The 17,425-nt window shown below is 44.6% G+C and overlaps 1 protein-coding gene and 1 pseudogene across 1 annotated transcript; both read right to left on the bottom strand.

Moving 5' to 3' along the window:
• Positions 1-5,431: 5,431 nt before the first annotated feature.
• On the bottom strand, positions 5,432-7,077 carry LOC142999406 (E3 ubiquitin/ISG15 ligase TRIM25-like; annotated as a pseudogene).
• Positions 7,078-7,654: 577 nt separating this feature from the next.
• Positions 7,655-10,467, bottom strand: epdr1 (ependymin related 1). Its single transcript, XM_076148969.1, has 3 exons — positions 10,110-10,467; positions 8,823-9,031; positions 7,655-8,545 (listed from the first exon to the last, which is right to left on the bottom strand). Exons 1-3 carry the CDS (start codon positions 10,346-10,348, stop codon positions 8,352-8,354), a joined length of 642 nt encoding a protein of 213 aa, XP_076005084.1. The 5' UTR covers positions 10,349-10,467; the 3' UTR covers positions 7,655-8,351.
• Positions 10,468-17,425: the final 6,958 nt, after the last annotated feature.

Raw genomic sequence — 17,425 nt, 5'->3', positions numbered from 1 at the left:
ACACACATACACACACACACACACACACACACACCGCCCTGAGCTGGAAAGAATCAAATGAATCCACATCCAGACAGATCAAAAGGAAAAGTTTTCCTGATCCATCTGAATTCCTTGCTGCGCCATTTCACCTCTCAGTTCAGTGAGCGTCTGAGCTTCACTTCCTCTGAGATCAGAGCAGTTTGTGCTCCTATCTTCTCCTTTCCTGTTTCCTCTCTCTGATCTACAGTGAATGTGGCTCTTTGGCTCTGAACTTCAGCACTTGTTAGTTACACTCACCTTTAGAGTGCAGATCTGTGAAGGAGAGGAACAGGAAGTCAGTGTGTGTGAGAGGAGGAGGAGGAGGAAGAAGGAGAGTTGATCAGGTTCTGCCTCATTCCAGGAAGAGGAGCAGTCTGACAGTCTCTGCTCATATCTCAGTGTTACAATACAGATGATACAGATTTTCTCTAATATTCTACATCTTTAACTTTGTCCTTCTCACCTGATGAAGTAAACATTTAGGTTGCCTCCCTGTTCTGTTTAGCTGTTTGTACTTTAGCTTGTCATGAATGTGAAAATATCCAATCAATAAAAAGCAGAAAGGACATTTCTCCTCCATGTTTTCCTGTTAAATGAACCATCCCCTCTTTTCAGTGTATCTCAGTGTTTGTCCTCATCAGTCAAAAACCTTTGCAGTGACAGATTCAACACACAGATCCATTACATTACAACCATTTGGCAGACGCTTTTTATCCCAAGCGACTTACATTGCATTAAACTACCACCCTTGGACCGGTGCAATTGAGGGTTCAGTGCGTTGCTTAGGGGCACCTCGGCAGGGACTTGAACCGGCGACCTTCCGGTTCCCAAGCGGAAGCTCTACCCACTGAACTACTACAGGTGAGTTTCACTTCCTCTGAAATCAGAGCCGTTTGTTCTCTGATCCTAAACCAAGCTCCTCCTTTCCTGTTTCCTCTCTCTGATCTACAGTGCATGTGGCTTATCAACTCTTGCTCAGCACTTGTTGGTCACACTCGTCTGTAGAGTGCAGATCTGTGAAGGGGAGGAACCAGGAAGTCTGAGCCCAGGGTGGAGCTGAGCAGGAGGAGGAGCGAGGACACGTCAGGCCTGTGACTCATTCCAGGAAGAGAAGCAGTTTCCTTGTTAGGTTGATGGCAGAATATTGAAGCAGATGTTGTTGTTTCATTCTTGTCTTCATTGTGTTTGATTGTTCTCAGGTTCATAAATGTACATTGTTCCAGTGGTTCTGTTGGTTGATGGTTGCTTTGATGGCTGCTTTTCTAAACAGTTGAAGCTCTTTTACAAATGAAATCCCCTCACTGAGGCCATACGTCTGATTGAAGGAGGGGAGGAGGGCCGAATGAAGTAAAAACAAAAGAAAGATAGAGAACATATTTAGAATGACACATTTATTCTGGGTGCTCCGGTTCCTTAGGTTAGCTCAGGTGTGTGTGTGTGTGTGTGTGTGTTTGTGTGTGTGTGTGTTTTCATAAATATTTGGTTGCATCAGGGTTCTGAGCAGGAGTTCATATTTTCACCTGGTACATTACTTACAAGCACCAACCAGGAAAGAGAATTCATCTTTATTCTGTCTGTCAGCTAAAGACCAACTAATAAGTTCAGCACTAAAATAATAACAAGCAAATAGTTTGAGGAATTTAATCCACATATACACAAAAAAGAAGACAATGTAGAACTTTAGAGACACAAATTTACTAAAGAAAGCTAAGGGCTCATGCAAAGGCAGAGTGAAGTAATGACTGAAGTTCAACATTTGTCTAAAATGCAAAGTTTAAAGATGACAAAGGAAATGTCCTTTAACATTTCAACTTCTCTTAAATCTTCAGTTCATTCCCTTTTAAAGATGAGTTCCTCTCTTTATTCTGTATTTCCCCAATATTGACTGAACTCTGTGTAATGAGCATGGAAGTAAAACAGCGATCCGGCTTTGAAATAGTTTTTATTTTTATTGATTGATGCATTTCCTTGGTTCCATCCATTAGTTTGAGTCTGCTGAAGCATTCTCATTCAGTGTTTACATGTACAGAAGATATTCACCTCATCATGGGTTTGTCAGCATCCTGATTAGATTGACTGTTACATTTATATGGAACTCTTACTAAATATCTATGGTCATTATAACAAAAACATCTTATCAAGTATTCAGATCAAATAACAGAGAGCAGAAGTTTGTACAGCAGCAATAAAGGGGAATGGAAAATATACACACACTCCAAAATGTGCAACGAGGCATTCAAGTACTAATGTTTCCTTTTTACTGGTCTCATTTTAAGGACAACAGCGTCACTAAAGGCCCTAAAATACAAAACAACACTGACATTCCAGTTATTGGAGGACAAAATGGATCAATCATGGAGATTTCCATTGCCTAAAGGAAAAGAGAAGAATACATTTGTGTGTGTGAGAGGAGGAGGAGGGGGAAGAAGGAGAGTTGATCAGGTTCTGCCTCATTCCAGGAAGAGGAGCAGTCTGACAGTCTCTGCTCATATCTCAGTGTTACAATACAGATGATACAGATTTTCTCAAATATTCTACATCTTTAACTTTGTCCTTCTCACCTGATGAAGTAAACATTTAGGTTGCCTCCCTGTTCTGTTTAGCTGTTTGTACTTTAGCTTGTCATGAATGTGAAATTTCCAATCAATAATAAGCAGAAAGGACATTTCTCCTCCATGTTTTCCTGTTAAATGAACCATCCCCCTCTTTTCAACACACAGATCCATGTTTTCTCTGCCATCTGAGGAAGGGTTTGGTCGTCCTGATGCATTCAATTTATTCATCATTTATGATTAAAAGATACAAAAGGGCATTTGGCCTTTGTTTACTGTTTTCGGTTGTCACGGCTACAAACATTTCTGGCCCAGACACGCCTTCTTCACCGGCGTCTCTTTATGTATTCATGACATGAAGAGGACGGCTTTGGAAAATCTGTCAGGATCATCTTCATCATCATCATCATCGCTTTGGTCCTCAGGCACCAACACAAATCACTTGAACCTTTTGTTTTGATTGAGGACTTATTGATCAGTGTCAGGACGTTTCTTCATGCAAAATCAGTTCAGCTGCCTCTGCTCAGTGTTTCTCATGCAGGGGTTGAATATTACCAGAAGAAGAACCAACATCCTTCTGGACAGTGACTTCATTTACAGTCTCACTGAATGAAAATGCCTGTGACCACCAACAACACTGTCACACAGAAGAAGAAGAGGAAGAAGAAGAAGCCTTTATTTGATCCCAGCCTTAAGAAATTTGGCTTCAAATACATACAAGTTTTACATTCTTGTAGATTCACACTTTACAATCTTACACACACAATTCAAATCACACACATAGGTGAAGTTTGTGCCCCCCTCCTACACACACACACACACACACAAACACACACACACACACGCACACACACACACACACACACACACACACACACACACACACACACACACACACACACACACACACACACACACACACACACACACACACGGCCCTGAGCTGGAAAGAATCAAATGAATCCACATCCAGACAGATCGAACAGAAAAACTTTTCCTGATCCATCTGAATTCCTTGCTGCGCCATTTCACCTCTCAGTTCAGTGAGCGTCTGAGCTTCCCTTCCTCTGAGATCAGAGCAGTTTGTGCTCCTATCTTCTCCTTTCCTGTTTCCTCTCTCTGATCTACAGTGAATGTGGCTCTTTGGCTCTGAACTTCAGCACTTGTTAGTTACACTCACCTTTAGAGTGCAGATCTGTGAAGGAGAGGAACAGGAAGTCAGTGTGTTTGAGAGGAGGATGAGGAGGAAGAAGGAGAGTTGATCAGGTTCTGCCTCATTCCAGGAAGAGGAGCAGTCTGACAGTCTCTGCTCATATCTCAGTGTTACAACACAAATGATACAGATTTTCTCAAATATTCTACATCTTTAACTTTGTCCTTCTCACCTGATGAAGTAAACATTTAGGTTGCCTCCCTGTTCTGTTTAGCTGTTTGTACTTTAGCTTGTCATGAATGTGAAAATATCCAATCAATAAAAAGCAGAAAGGACATTTCTCCTCCATGTTTTCCTGTTAAATGAACCATCCCCCTCTTTCCAGTGTATCTCAGTGTTTGTCCTCATCAGTCAAAAACCTTTGCAGTGACAGATTCAACACACAGATCCATTACATTACAATCATTTGGCAGACGCTTTTATCCAAAGCGACTTACATTGCATTAAACTACCACCCTTGGACTGGTGCAATTGAGGGTTCGTTGCCTTGCTCAGGGGCACCTCAGCAGGGACTTGATCCGGCGACCCTTTGGTTCCCAAGCGGAAGCTCTACCCACTGAACTACTGCCTCATCCATGTTTTCTCTGCCATCTGAGGAAGTGTTCACTCGTCCTGATGCATTTAATTTATTCATAATTTATGATTAAAAGATACAAAAGGGCATTTGGCCTTTGTTTACTGTTTTCGGTTGTCACGGCTACAAACATTTCTGGCCCAGACACGCCTTCTTCACCGGCGTCTCTTTATGTATTCATGACATGAAGAGGACAACTTTGGAAAATCTGTCAGGATCATCGTCATCATCATCATCACTTTGGTCCTCAGGCACCAACACAAATCACTTGAACCTTTTGTTTTGATTGAAGACTTATTGATCAGTGTCAGGACGTTTCTTCATGCAAAATCAGTTCAGCTGCCTCTGCTCAGTGTTTCTCATGCAGGGGTTGAATATTACCAGAAGAAGAACCAACATCCTTCTGGACAGTGACTTCATTTACAGTCTCACTGAATGAAAATGCCTGTGACCACCAACAACACTGTCACACAGAAGAAGAAGAGGAAGAAGAAGAAGAAGCCTTTATTTGATCCCAGCCTTGAGAAATTTGGCTTGAAAAACATGCATGTTTTACATACTTAGCATAGTTTCACACTATGCACTCTTACACACACAATTCAAATCACACATATATGTGAAGTTTGCGTCCCCCTCCTACACACACACACATAGGAGTTTAACAGTTTCCACCTCGATTAAACACAGCAAAGGGCGCTACCTAGTGAAAGAACCTTAAACTGCAGAAGAAGATGTCATAGTTGAGACCAAACTGCTTGATTGACAGCTGATCGCTGGGAAGAGCAGCACAGGAACCTCACAGTGATAACAAGTGAGCAACAAAGATGGAAACAACATTACATTACATTACATAGATCATTTGGCAGACGCTTTTATCCAAAGCGACTTACATTATATATTACCACCCTTCGCAGAGGGGGGAGCAATTGAGGGTTCGGTGCCTTGCTCAAGGGCACCTCGGCAGGGACTCGAACGGTTCTCAAGCGGAAGCTCTACCCACTGAGCCACTGCCTCCCATGAATGTGAATGAATGAATGAATGTGAACATGAATGTGACATTTTGATGAGTCCTGTCTACTTAAACTCAGCTGTGGCTCCAACATTCCAAAGCCAAATTCCAGCATAGAGCGGCTGAGTGAATGTGGTCTGGACTCTGTGGAGGAGAGTCATGGTGTCAGAGACGCTGTAGAAGGACAGAAGACCTGCAGGCTGATCCAGGTACACTCCTACTCTGGAGGACTGAGGGATTGAGAGAGGTATGCTGATACTGTTATGTGTGAAAGAACACCTGTTGTTGTAACGATATGATGACCAAGACTTTTCATTGTATCCAAATCTACTTTCAGCCCCTCCTCTTTTAATATCCTTGTATGTCACTGCCACTCTAACTGCTCCTCCTCTCCATTCCACCTCCCAGTAACAACGTCCAGTCAGACTCTCTGTACTCAGGACCTGAGACCAGAGAGTGAATCTGTCTGGATGAGCAGAATATGACTGAGTTTTATTCATCCATGTTACTTTTCCCCTCAGATAATAACAGATGTGTGTGTGCTGTGTTTGGATCCATTGTGATTTCCTGTGAATATCTTAAGAATCCAGCTCTGGTCTTGGGCTCTGCTGGTGACAGTGAAACATCCAGATCAGTCAGTGTCAGTGAGATCTTAGTCCATCCCTCACTCAGCATGTTCTGTAGTTGATCTCTGACCTTTGACACAGCCGCCGTCACCTCCTCAAAGTGCCTCAGAGGACGGATATTGATGCTGGCTGAGTGTGTAGATTCACTGACGGGTGGCAGTGAGGGGTAATTGTGTAGAAACTGGATGTGATCCTCTGTGTGTGACAGCTGCTGCAGCTCAGCGTCTTTCCTCCTCAGCTCAGTGATCTCCTGCTCCAGCTTCTCCTGAAGCTCTTCAGCTCCACTCACTTCAGTTTTCTGCTGGGATCTGATCTGCTGCTTCAAATCAGAGCTTCTTTTCTCCATGAGACGGATCAGCTGGCTGAAGATCTCCTCACTGTCTCTCACTGCTTTATCAGCAGACTGATTGATGTCCTTCACCTCCTGCTGAAGCACCTTCACGTCTTTCTGTCTGTCCTGGATTCTCTGCTGGACTTGTTGTCGACTCTGCCCGAGCTCTCTCTGCCTCTCCTTCCTCTCTGCTGCAGCTGAGACTGTGTGGTGACCTTTATGTTCATCCATAGAGCAGAGATAACAGATACACTGCTGATCAGTGCGGCAGAACATCTTCATCACCTCATGGTGAAGAGAGCAGATGTTCTCCTGAAGCTTGTTGGAGGGCTTCACCAGCTTGTGTTTCTTGAATGGAGCTACATCATAGTGAGGCTGGAGGTGTTGCTCACAGTAAGAGGCCACACACTGCAGACAGGAGTTGATGGCTTTCAGTTTTCTCCCAGTGCAGAAATCACAACCAACATCTGCAGGTCCAGCATAGCAGCGATCAGCAGGAGCAGCTTGGAGTTCTGTCTTCTTCAGCTCCTCCACTAAATCTGCTAACATGGTGTTTCTCACCAGGACAGGCCTCGGTGTGAAGGTCTGTCTGCACTGAGGGCAGCTGGGGATTTTCTCCTCCTCCTCCTCTCCATCCCAGTGGTTGTTAATACATCTCCTGCAGTAGCTGTGTCCACAGGGAATAGTCACCGGCTCCTTCAGCAGATCCAGACAGATCGAACAGGAAAACTTTTCCTGATCCATCTGAATTCCTTGCCATTTCACCTCTCAGTTCAGTGAGCGTCTGAGTTTCCCTTCCTCTGAGATCAGAGCAGTTTGTGCTCCAAACTCCTCCTTTCCTGTTTCCTCTCTCTGATCTACAGTGAATGTGGCTCGTCAGCTCTGAACTTCAGCACTTGTTAGTTACACTCACCTTTAGAGTCCAGATCTGTGAAGGAGAGGAACAGGAAGTCAGTGTGTTTGAGAGGAGGATGAGGAGGAAGAAGGAGAGCTGATCAGGTTCTGCCTCATTCTAGGAAGAGGAGCAGTCTGACAGTCTCTGCTCATATCTCAGTGTTACAACACAAATGATAGATTTTCTCTAATATTCTACATCTTTAACTTTGTCCTTCTCACCTGATAAAGTAAACATTTAGGTTGCCTCCCTGTTCTGTTTAGCTGTTTGTAGCATGTCATGGTATTAAAAGGTACAGAAAATAGAAGCATGTGGCCTTTGTTCATGTTTGTTGTTGTCACAGCTACAATCATTTCTGCCTTCGCCTTCTTCACCTGTATCATGATCATCATCACTTTGGTCCTCAAGCAACAACACAAATCACATTGTAACCGGTTTTCATTGAGGATTTATTGATCAGTGTCAGGACGTTTCTTTTTGCAAAATCATTTACACTTTATCTCGCTCACACACACGCAGACAACCCGGGCAAAAAACACTTGAATATCAGTAACCAAGTCACTCCAACTAAAATTAGTGCAAAACACAGATTGTGGGACTAAATATTGTCCATTATTATTAATAGAAGAACCATCTGCTCAGGACAGAGCTCTCACACACACACACACACACACAAATAACAGTAAGAAACGCAGCGCTAACAAGTTTGGAATTCTTTGTCTTAATTGGGAATAAAATGCATCTCCAAAGCTGCTGACTGATCCTTCATCTGGAACTAAACAAGTGTCGTTGCCGACCTCCTGATCGCCCTCTGGTAGCAAACACTGACCTTGGGTCATTGTCAAGTGTGTGTGTGTGTGTGTGTGTTTGTACTGATGAGTCAACCAGAAGGGTTTTAATGTCCATCCGAGCCGTACGTCTGTAACCAAGGCTACCGGAACTAACTAACTCTCCTCCATTACACTATGAAGCGAGTGTCTGTGACTGAGCTTATCAACCTGCAGCCAGCAGGTCTCACCAGTATTGAACAAATTAGCAGCAAATTAACAATCAGCTGTTTGCAAAATCAAGAGCAACACCTCAGAATCCTGTTTAGTAAAGAAATATCAAAGCTCAAAGACGCGACGACTTCAGCAGCCGGACTCGGCCATCCTGCTGGGCTGGGCGGAGTAACAAGTGGTGGGCGGGGTGAAGACCTCAGGGTCACTGATGCCGAGCCGGAGGTTGAAGAAGCGGGTGGAGGTGGTGACGCTGCTGTTCCTGATGTAGGTCTCCTGCACCGGGTAGCAGTCCTTCAGGGTGTAAACACCCACCCAGGTCTCATCTGGTGCAGAGACAAACAGACTTTACACACCCGCACACACACACCAGCCTTTGAACTTGAGGTGATTTTTCTACACGGGATGGGATTTTACTTTCACAGTCCGATTTGAGCAAGCTGCAAACACTCAAGCGGTTTCCTACCTTGTATTTGTGTTTATATCAGAGCTTTGTATTTGGATTATTTATAGTTATAATAATGCAAATGACGGAAAAAATAAAAATAATAAACCAATAAACCTTCTACCTCAGCCGAACATCAACTCATCAACCAGACTTACGTTGGCGAGCCGGCTTCCTGTCTGACCACTCCTGAACCTCCACCATGTCCCCTGGGCCGCCGATGAAGTATTGGTCCTCAAAGGTGGAGTTGTCCGGGATGTCAAAGGGGTCCCAGGAGTCGGTCAGGGCCACCTTGGAGCACTCCTTGGTCTTCTGGTTAATCTGGAACATCACCATGCTCTGGTACAAATAGATGTACTCAAAGAACCTGAGGCAGGAGGAGAGAGTGGAGGGATACAGATGGAATGAGATGGACCGAGTGAACCGACACCTAACAGGCCACTGGGTTAGGGTTAGGGTCCAACAGTGCTGGGCCGCATGTTGGACGGGATCAAGGCCCGCCGGGTCAACTGGGCAAAGGCCTCTGATGCAACCAGTGAATCCACGTCCTAGCCGTTTAGCAGAATTGAAGCCAAATGTCAAACTAAAAAAACTAACTAAAGAGACTTTGGCCTTGTTGTGCTGCCAGTGAAAATGTCCCAACTCCAAATTTCAGTCCTGGCAGAACCTTCAATGTTTGTTTAATCTCGCAACACTGCTGCATGAAATTCACAAAGAACAGTCCCACAGGATGATTCTTGCTATTTTCCTTGTAATCACGCAAAATAGGAGGGAGCAGAAGCAAACCTGAAGCTTCATTTTGATTTGTCCTTTATGTCCATAACATGTTGCCTGTGGTCAGAGACACGGGTCCATGTCATGGGAGGCGTTAGTGGTTGGCCCCACCAGCAAGAAGAACAAGAACAATACCCAAGAGTTGGCACGTTTTCTGCCTTACAGACCCATAAAGCAGATATGTGTCACATTTGTGTGTTACTTATGTTTATTTACTTGTAAAGTGAACGAGTAAATGTTCACTTTTTCAAAGGCCTTTAAAGAGACGGCGCCTATAGCATCCCGTTGTGACTCAGTGTGCACACCAGCGCTGCAGTAACAGAGTGGACATGAACGATAGTTGCACTCTAAAGCAATATTAGAGTTTTCAAAAATGTAATCTTGAAGTACCTCGTCAGAAGAAAGTAGAGAAATAAAAAGTACAAAACATAAGATATGTAGCCCTAAGCAGAGCATTAAAGTACTAAATATACTCCGTTTAACTTTACGTCAGTCATACACTGAATGTGTCTTTATTTGTTAAATAAACTCTGCTGCACGTAAACCGTAAAAAGCCTTCAGATGGTTTAAATCCTAAAAACGCACACACGAGTCCCTCAAATGTTTATTTAATTACAACACTTGAGTAAAAGTAGCGGTACAGGCCTGCAGCTACAGTAACGGAGCCTTACTTCTGGCACGGTGTGTGTTTCTTGTGCTGCTGCAGGACCCGGATCCTCTGGTTCGGGCCGTCGTACGACACCGCGGCCCGGCCGTTCCTGCCGGTGCTGTGGTCGTACAGCACCCACCTGCCCTCCCACTGCGGCGGGGCGAGGCAGGGCTGGGCCGCCGCGCCGCCGCCGTCCGGCCCGGGGAGGCCGAGGACGGACGCCCTGGCCACGGCAAGAAGAATGAAGGCGAGGCCCAGCATGGAGGACGAACGCGGGGGTCCGATGGTGAGAATGAAACGGGTGTCCCGTTATTTGGTTGTTGTGCTTAGACCGGCTCTTACACCTGCTACCGCAACACAGCGCAGACAATAGTGTATATTTTACTTCCGGTTTGGATTTCAAATTAAAAGCATCGAGAACACTCGGATAAACTGTGCAGTGTGGGATTTAATCGTACTAAAGTGAAATAGACAAAGTACATAAACGGCAACAATAACGTTATAGGTTTATTGGCAGTTGAACTCTTTTCCTGGATTGGACACTGAAATAGAAACACTCTTTTAATGTCAAAGTTTACAAAATGAACACGAGTTTGTATTCAAATTACATGTTCCCCTCAACCAATACTTGGAAGAATAAATGCTTAGGCTTTGAGGATATATTGGATACGACAGCTGTCCTTTTCTAATGTTTCTTTCCGTGTCATCGCCCCAGTCATCTGGAACATACTGACATCAAGACCTCAGATCAGGACCAAAGTGTGAGTGTAACTTTGCTATGTCAGTCGAATTGCAGTTTAAAACTAATTAAATCTGTGCTCAGAAACTCGGGTTGCATTTTAATCCAAGATGACGGACGTGTACAATCAGCAGAATGCCACTAGGGGTCACTGTGACTGAAGTTTACATTGCTTAGTCCCTGATTTTTAAAAGAGACGCAATTGTGGAAACAAAGCCTCAGATGATTTTAATCTTTCCGGAAGTCTGTGTCTTTTACCGTGTATAAAGTTATGAAGGCAACTCTGAAATAATTGAAAGTGTTAAGAGTATTAACGTATAGTTTGACGAGTTGACAGTTTTTTCTCTTCTGCTTCTGAGTACTTTACACGTGTTTGACTTGGGTCACATGCCGTTTCCATGTCCATAGTGATGCTGAACTCCACCTCCCCATGCCAGAGGAGGTTTCATAGGAGTGAAATTGGAGAAATTGGAATTCACAGATGCCTTAATTAGAAGTAAATTGCAATTATATTTATATTAAGTAACATAGATAAATGTTTTAGGATGCTTAACTGCACATGACGTACTTTACAAGACACTTGATGACAATATGCCCACAGTTCCACACGGGGATTTACAAGTCAACTATCATTGCTTTGACTCATCTTTGATTCCTGGATATTTCCAGCATTTTTGTCATTTTCCAGGAATTTCTGAGGACTGTGAAGCGGCATTAAACTCCTCCTGCAGTCGTAACACAATCACACGCGTTCCTGCATATCCTCTTGAGACTGAGCGTCCTACATTCAGGCATCAAACCCAGTCTTACATAAAACCACCACCACACAAGCCGGCTTGCTGCCTGTTGCTAGGCAACAAGCCCCGGAGCCCATTTGACGGGTCTCATTGGGCTGCTGAGAAAATGCTCAGATGGGTCAATGAGGACAAAAGATTCCACAATGAACTGGAAACAAATGGAAACAAATGAAAAATAAAAAGGTGGAGGTCTGGTGTGAAGAGAATAATGAGTCGGGTGGACAAATGATCAGGTGATGATGATGACGTTTGGAGTTACTTTGACTGTAAAATCAGACTAAACAACCAACTGATGTCTACTGGAGATGTGATGCACAGATTAATACATGAGGGAAAGACTTGAGGACAGAGGAACTGAGGAACCTGAGGAAGGATGCTTTAAGAGTCATGAAACATCATCTGGAGTGACGTCTCACACTGATTACATCTGCACAGTTGGATCAGCTGTCAGTGTGTTCGCAGCTGCTCTGTGGTGTCACGTTTCCCACATGACAATTCAAATGTTAAACATCCTCCAGTCATTATTGTCCCACTGTGTTTGTCATTATACATATATGAGAAGACTGAGCCTCCACATAAGGACAAGAGCTGAGTGCACTACACACTACTACAGACGAGTGTGTTATATAAATAAAGAAGTATTTAAAGCAGCGAGCGACATCTCTTGCGGATCGTCCGCAGGTTTTAGTTTTGAACAGCTCAGTTGAAGCTACGAGTTCTTTCCTGGAATTCTGACCGAATTTTCCAAATTCCAATACTTGTTGGCAAGCTGTTTGTTTTCAGACTTTCCTTGCCTGACTCTCTTCCTGCTCAGTATTATCTTTAAGGTAAATCTCTCTCTCTCTCTCTCTCTCTCTCTCTCTCTCTCTCTCTCTCTCTCTCTCTCTCTCTCTCTCTCTCACACACACACACATTTCCAGCATTCCATTATTTTTTTTCCTACATGACAAATCCCTGTTTGATCTCCTGTGGCCCCCTTTACTCCGACTCACCAACAGATCTCTACACTGCCTCTGAATTATTAACAGCCAACTCATGAATGTTTGATTCCACATTTTACGATCCCCTGCCTACACACTGCTCTCCTCCGTGATATTTTCCCTGTGAAGTGTCAAGCTGTGATTTGTTCATTCGTTGTCTGGGTAAGAAATGTAACGCCGCCCGATTGGTCAGTTTTTTCCTTCCTTAGTTTTTCCTTCATCAGTTTTCCATATAAGAATAGTGACGTTTCGAACTCTGATGACACAAAAATGCCTGAAATGTGTGTGAGTGTCTGAAGCAGATTTTGAATTCACGGCTTAATTGCATTGTTGTCTTGAATCGCAGGAAGGACGAACACTATGCATCTATACCTCACGTCATCCTTTAAATAGAACGTAAACTTCCACAGTAAAACTAAAAGATTCATCTGAACTGACTTTTTTTCCTGAGCTTGGCGTGACAGCAGTCTAACCACGGGCTTTGATCACGCCGCTCGACTTGAAATGATCTGAAAATAGTCACACTCTTGTCTCTGCCTGTCATTTCTCAGATTCAAACACGGGCCAGAGCTACAGCCGACGAAACGTACCCTCCCGTCCCACGAGAGACACTTTAAGGGGACTGACTTTGTGTGTCTGGGACGGCTGATCGTGCCTTGGCGCGGGCCGATTGCACAGCGATCCACTGTCATTGCCAACCCCAACTATTTGTACTTCAGGGGAAAGAGAGTCTGGAAACATGGGAGGTGCATTAGACGAGATGTTTCAAGAAAGAATCGACTGTCACTGTAAATCTACCAGCCTGTTTGTGTTCTGAGAGGCACGCTGAAGGAGAAATAGCACCCAACCACACCTCAACCACAGCACGGACTCACACCGCCGCCCGAGACCCAAGAATGCAGCGATTGACCAATCAGAACTGAGCTTTACACACAGCCAGATAATATCAAGACGTCATGTCCACTGCCGAACTACACCAGAGTCACAGTCATGACAGCCAGCAGGAACACGGTCACGCCATCACGTCACGGTTTGTCCTCTTTGCAGAACACGCAGAGTCCTGTGTAGCTCTGGAGCTTGTATACGCTCGCAGAGGTCAAATGAATGCAGCTGAGGAGCAAAAAGGCCCAAGGACGGCATTTATATTTACAGCTATCTGTCCCTGGGAGGAGCTTGAAGGGTTTCCATCTGCCTTTATGGCAGCGCTGATCCCAGATACAAACCTCCTCGTTCTCCATCAGCTGTGGAAAAAGGTCCCACTCGTCTGAGCCGTCCGAAATGTCCGTACAAACTCAGACCACTTAGCCAATATTGATCCCCTCCGCTTAGATACACTTACGGCTGATCCTCCCGCCATGATACGTCTGCTCAGATCCAAGATAAAACAGAAAAGGGTGGACTTTATGGGTCCCTGAGGAGAAAGTGAGTCACCACAGGAGGAATAAGAGATGGGATATGAAGAAAGAGCTAAAAATAAGTGAAGGAATAAAGCTCAGGAGATCAAAACAGGTTTTGTTGTGCAGAGGAGCTGAGTGATAAGAATAGTAGCATCAAATAGTATCGAATGTTAAGGTGCAGAGTGTGAAGAACACTCAGACAGGTTTGTGTCGTTCAATATGGTGGCAGTCTGATAGAAAAGAATAGAACAGAATCAAGCAAACTACAAGTGCTGTCTTTTCAAGAGGAGGAGGAGGGAAGATCAAAGATTTTTCTTAATCAAAACCCACTCAGGCTTTCTGTAGTTTCTCTCTGTGTAACTCGGATGCAGAAAATACTGCCGTTGTTGCTTAGCAACCATTACCGTCCATGAAAATGTAATGAACAAAAGTGGGGAGATGCTGTGATTCTTTCTGCAGGGAGGTTGACTGGAAATAACTTCTTTTAAATAAGTTTTATTGTTCCTGAATCCCAAACTTCAGCTTTTGATCTTCCTTAAATGTTTCTAATCTGCTTTCTTGGCAAATCTACAGCTTTTTGGAATATGTCAAGCAGAGAGAGAGAGACAAGTGTGTGTGTGTGTGTGTGTGTGTGTGTGTGTGTGTGTGTGTGTGTGTGTGTGTGTGTGCGCGTGTGTGTGGACAGAGTACAGTACAGTACACGACTGAGCTGTGGTAAATGTATTTATGTGAAACGTCCTGCAGACTGGTTATTCTCAGTTCATTCTTGGTTGCTAAACCTCCTGAGGATTCCAGGTGCTGTGTGTGTGTGTGTGTGTGTGTGTGTGTGAGAGAGAGAGAGACGATCCAGTGTGTACCCCATACTGGGATTGACATGGCAGACACGAGGCCCTGGGGAAGGTCAAGCTGACAGACTGGCTGTTGGCAGAGGGTGAAGCGTCTGTGTGTGTGTGTGTGTGTGTAGAGTGGGGGATGCGCTCAGCCCCACCAACACCCACAGTCTCATTCACACCTGACAAAATGTGACAAGTCTGCCGCTCCACCCTCTACGACTATCAGGGAAATTTCTCCCCGCGTTTGGAGAAGGAGGCAGCGACTCAGATCCTGGGATGTCGTGTAGCAAACATGGAATGAACCAAATGGGGACGCCAGCAAACCAGACCCTGTTTGTGCCTGACCATCTCATCAGCACAGATGGGATATGGGAATATTAACGTGTGTGTGTGTGTACAGTATTAATGTGTGTGTTTGTGTAAGTAAAGCCAGATAGACACCAAAAATGACTCAGAGGTATGGCAGAGAGCAGCAAATTGGTGAGGATGCGGTTGCCATGGCGATATGAGGAGCCGGTGAAACTCGACGACTCCCCCGAGAGGCGAGAGGAGGTGGCGGCGGCCGCGGCTGAAGAAAAAAAACGAGGCGGGTCAGAATGAAAAGCAGGTGGCAAGAGACAAGAAATGGTGTGTGTGTGTGTGTGTGTGCGTGTGTGTGTGTGTGTGTGTGTGTGTATGTGTGTGTGTGTGTGTGTGAGTGTGCGTGCGTGTGTGTGTGCGCTTGCTGAAACGAAAATTATAACAATCACTAAGCCACAGTGCCACTATTTCCCACACACTGAGCCTGACGGATGCACGGGCCGCCTGCTGTGGAGGAAGGGGAGGTGGATATAAAAAGACGGAGGGAGCTGCAGGAGGCTCAGCTGACAGGATAGATGTGTCAACGTCTCCCTCAAATGTTGTCGTGTTGAATTTGCCCCCCCGCCGTTTGGAAAATGCACGACAACCTTCAAGTGGAGACAATCAGACCCAATACAGCAGAGAAGCAAAGTCAGTCGTCGATATTTGTGGCCATTCTGTGTCAAATTGAAGAGATTGAGCATAAAAACAAAGTACCTCGCCTGTCCGATAGCTAATCAATAGTGTTACAGGGCAGCATCAACACTGTGTATGTATGGAACTGCATGGGAGCTTATTGTGTGCATAAGTGACACAGTAGATTCACACACATTCACTTTAAACTGAGAATGTTTTACAAATTGAAACAAACATTTCAGGCATTTTAGCGCAGAGCGTAGTGCGGCGTCCCAGCATGAAGTGTTAAAGAGGAGGTGGCGAGCCAGGCAGCAGCTCCCCCGCTTCCCCTGAGGAAGAGGGCCCAGCTGCAAACGGTGTTGATAAATGGCTGCAGAGATAATTACGTTACCCTCATGTCCCATCGGCCTGAAGAACGCACATACATACTGCAGCACTCTTGGTTACCGTAGAGACATCGCCATTTAAATGATGTGCACAAGTTATTATTGCTCTGCTGTGCTGCATGTACCAGCCCAGGTCATCCTATAAGGCTTCTTCTTCTTCTCCTTCATCTTTTTGTCATGCATGTTCTCCCTGTGTCGGCTTGGTTTCCTTCAGGTGCTCCGGTTTCCCCCACCCACCACAAATGTGCTAGTTTGACACTCCTGCCATTGCTCATGACCAAGGCACTGGACTGGATTTGGTTGTGGTTAGAATGGGAACAAGCATTTGTCGATGTCGCCTTGTTCTTGTATGTTGTACACAAACAAACGACTATCATCTTCCAAACGCACAATATCCCAATTTTCAGAACAGAGAGGACGATGGAAGCTGACAGCTCTTTCCTTTCAACAGACTCAAATCAAGATCTTTTTTTTAGCATTTGATGCCTTAAACCAATTTCCGTCTTGAGCCACTGCACCACGTGATCAGTGATCGGACGAACAAACTCCAAACCAACGGGATGTTACCGATGTGTAGCAGTTTCTTATCCAGTTGCCACTCGTTACTTTGTACTGGTATTAGGGTACTGTCCCTTTAAGAAAGTGGCGCTCTGGGCTGACGTCATCACGTCGCCGTGCGAGAGTTTTACCGCGCGAGGTATGAGAACTTTAGAAGACGCCGAAAGAAACAGAGATGAAAATGTCTCCGTCGCGTGTCGATTAAATTCAGTTTACTTTGTACTTTTACGTGAAATGTGACCTGTGGACACGCACCTTGAAAGTTCGGCGCTTTTTAGTTGTAGTTCCTCGTGACGGAGACCAAAAGGTTGTTCCGAATATTGACCCGAGTCATTAGTAAACCCCTGTGTCAAGTAAGTACAGAGAGTTTGATACATACACATTGTCACTCTTATTTTGTACTGTTTGTGGTTCATTGTTAATTGATTGTGGTTTATAGTTGTGACTGCCAGGTTGACATAGAACTGAGTACGTTTATGCTGTTTGATTCAATGAAGAAGTAGAGTACTATTTTTAAGACTAAGCTTTTTATTATTATTTGTCTGCCCATATATTTCTATGACCTTTCAATCAGGCATAAATTGGGAATAAAGACCCAGAAATGTCCTTGGTGGTTTTGTGCTGAGGTTCTCCACCAACATAAAGGTTTAGGAAACACTCACACACTCCTGTA

This window comes from Genypterus blacodes, unplaced genomic scaffold (genome assembly GCF_046128005.1).
Source record: "Genypterus blacodes isolate CSIRO-AG114 ecotype Tasmania unplaced genomic scaffold, CSIRO-AGI_Gbla_v1 ptg000005l_1, whole genome shotgun sequence".
NCBI lineage: Eukaryota > Metazoa > Chordata > Actinopteri > Ophidiiformes > Ophidiidae > Genypterus > Genypterus blacodes.
The sequence above is the reverse complement of the archived record's forward strand: the minus strand, read 5'-3'. Positions and strand labels throughout refer to the sequence as shown.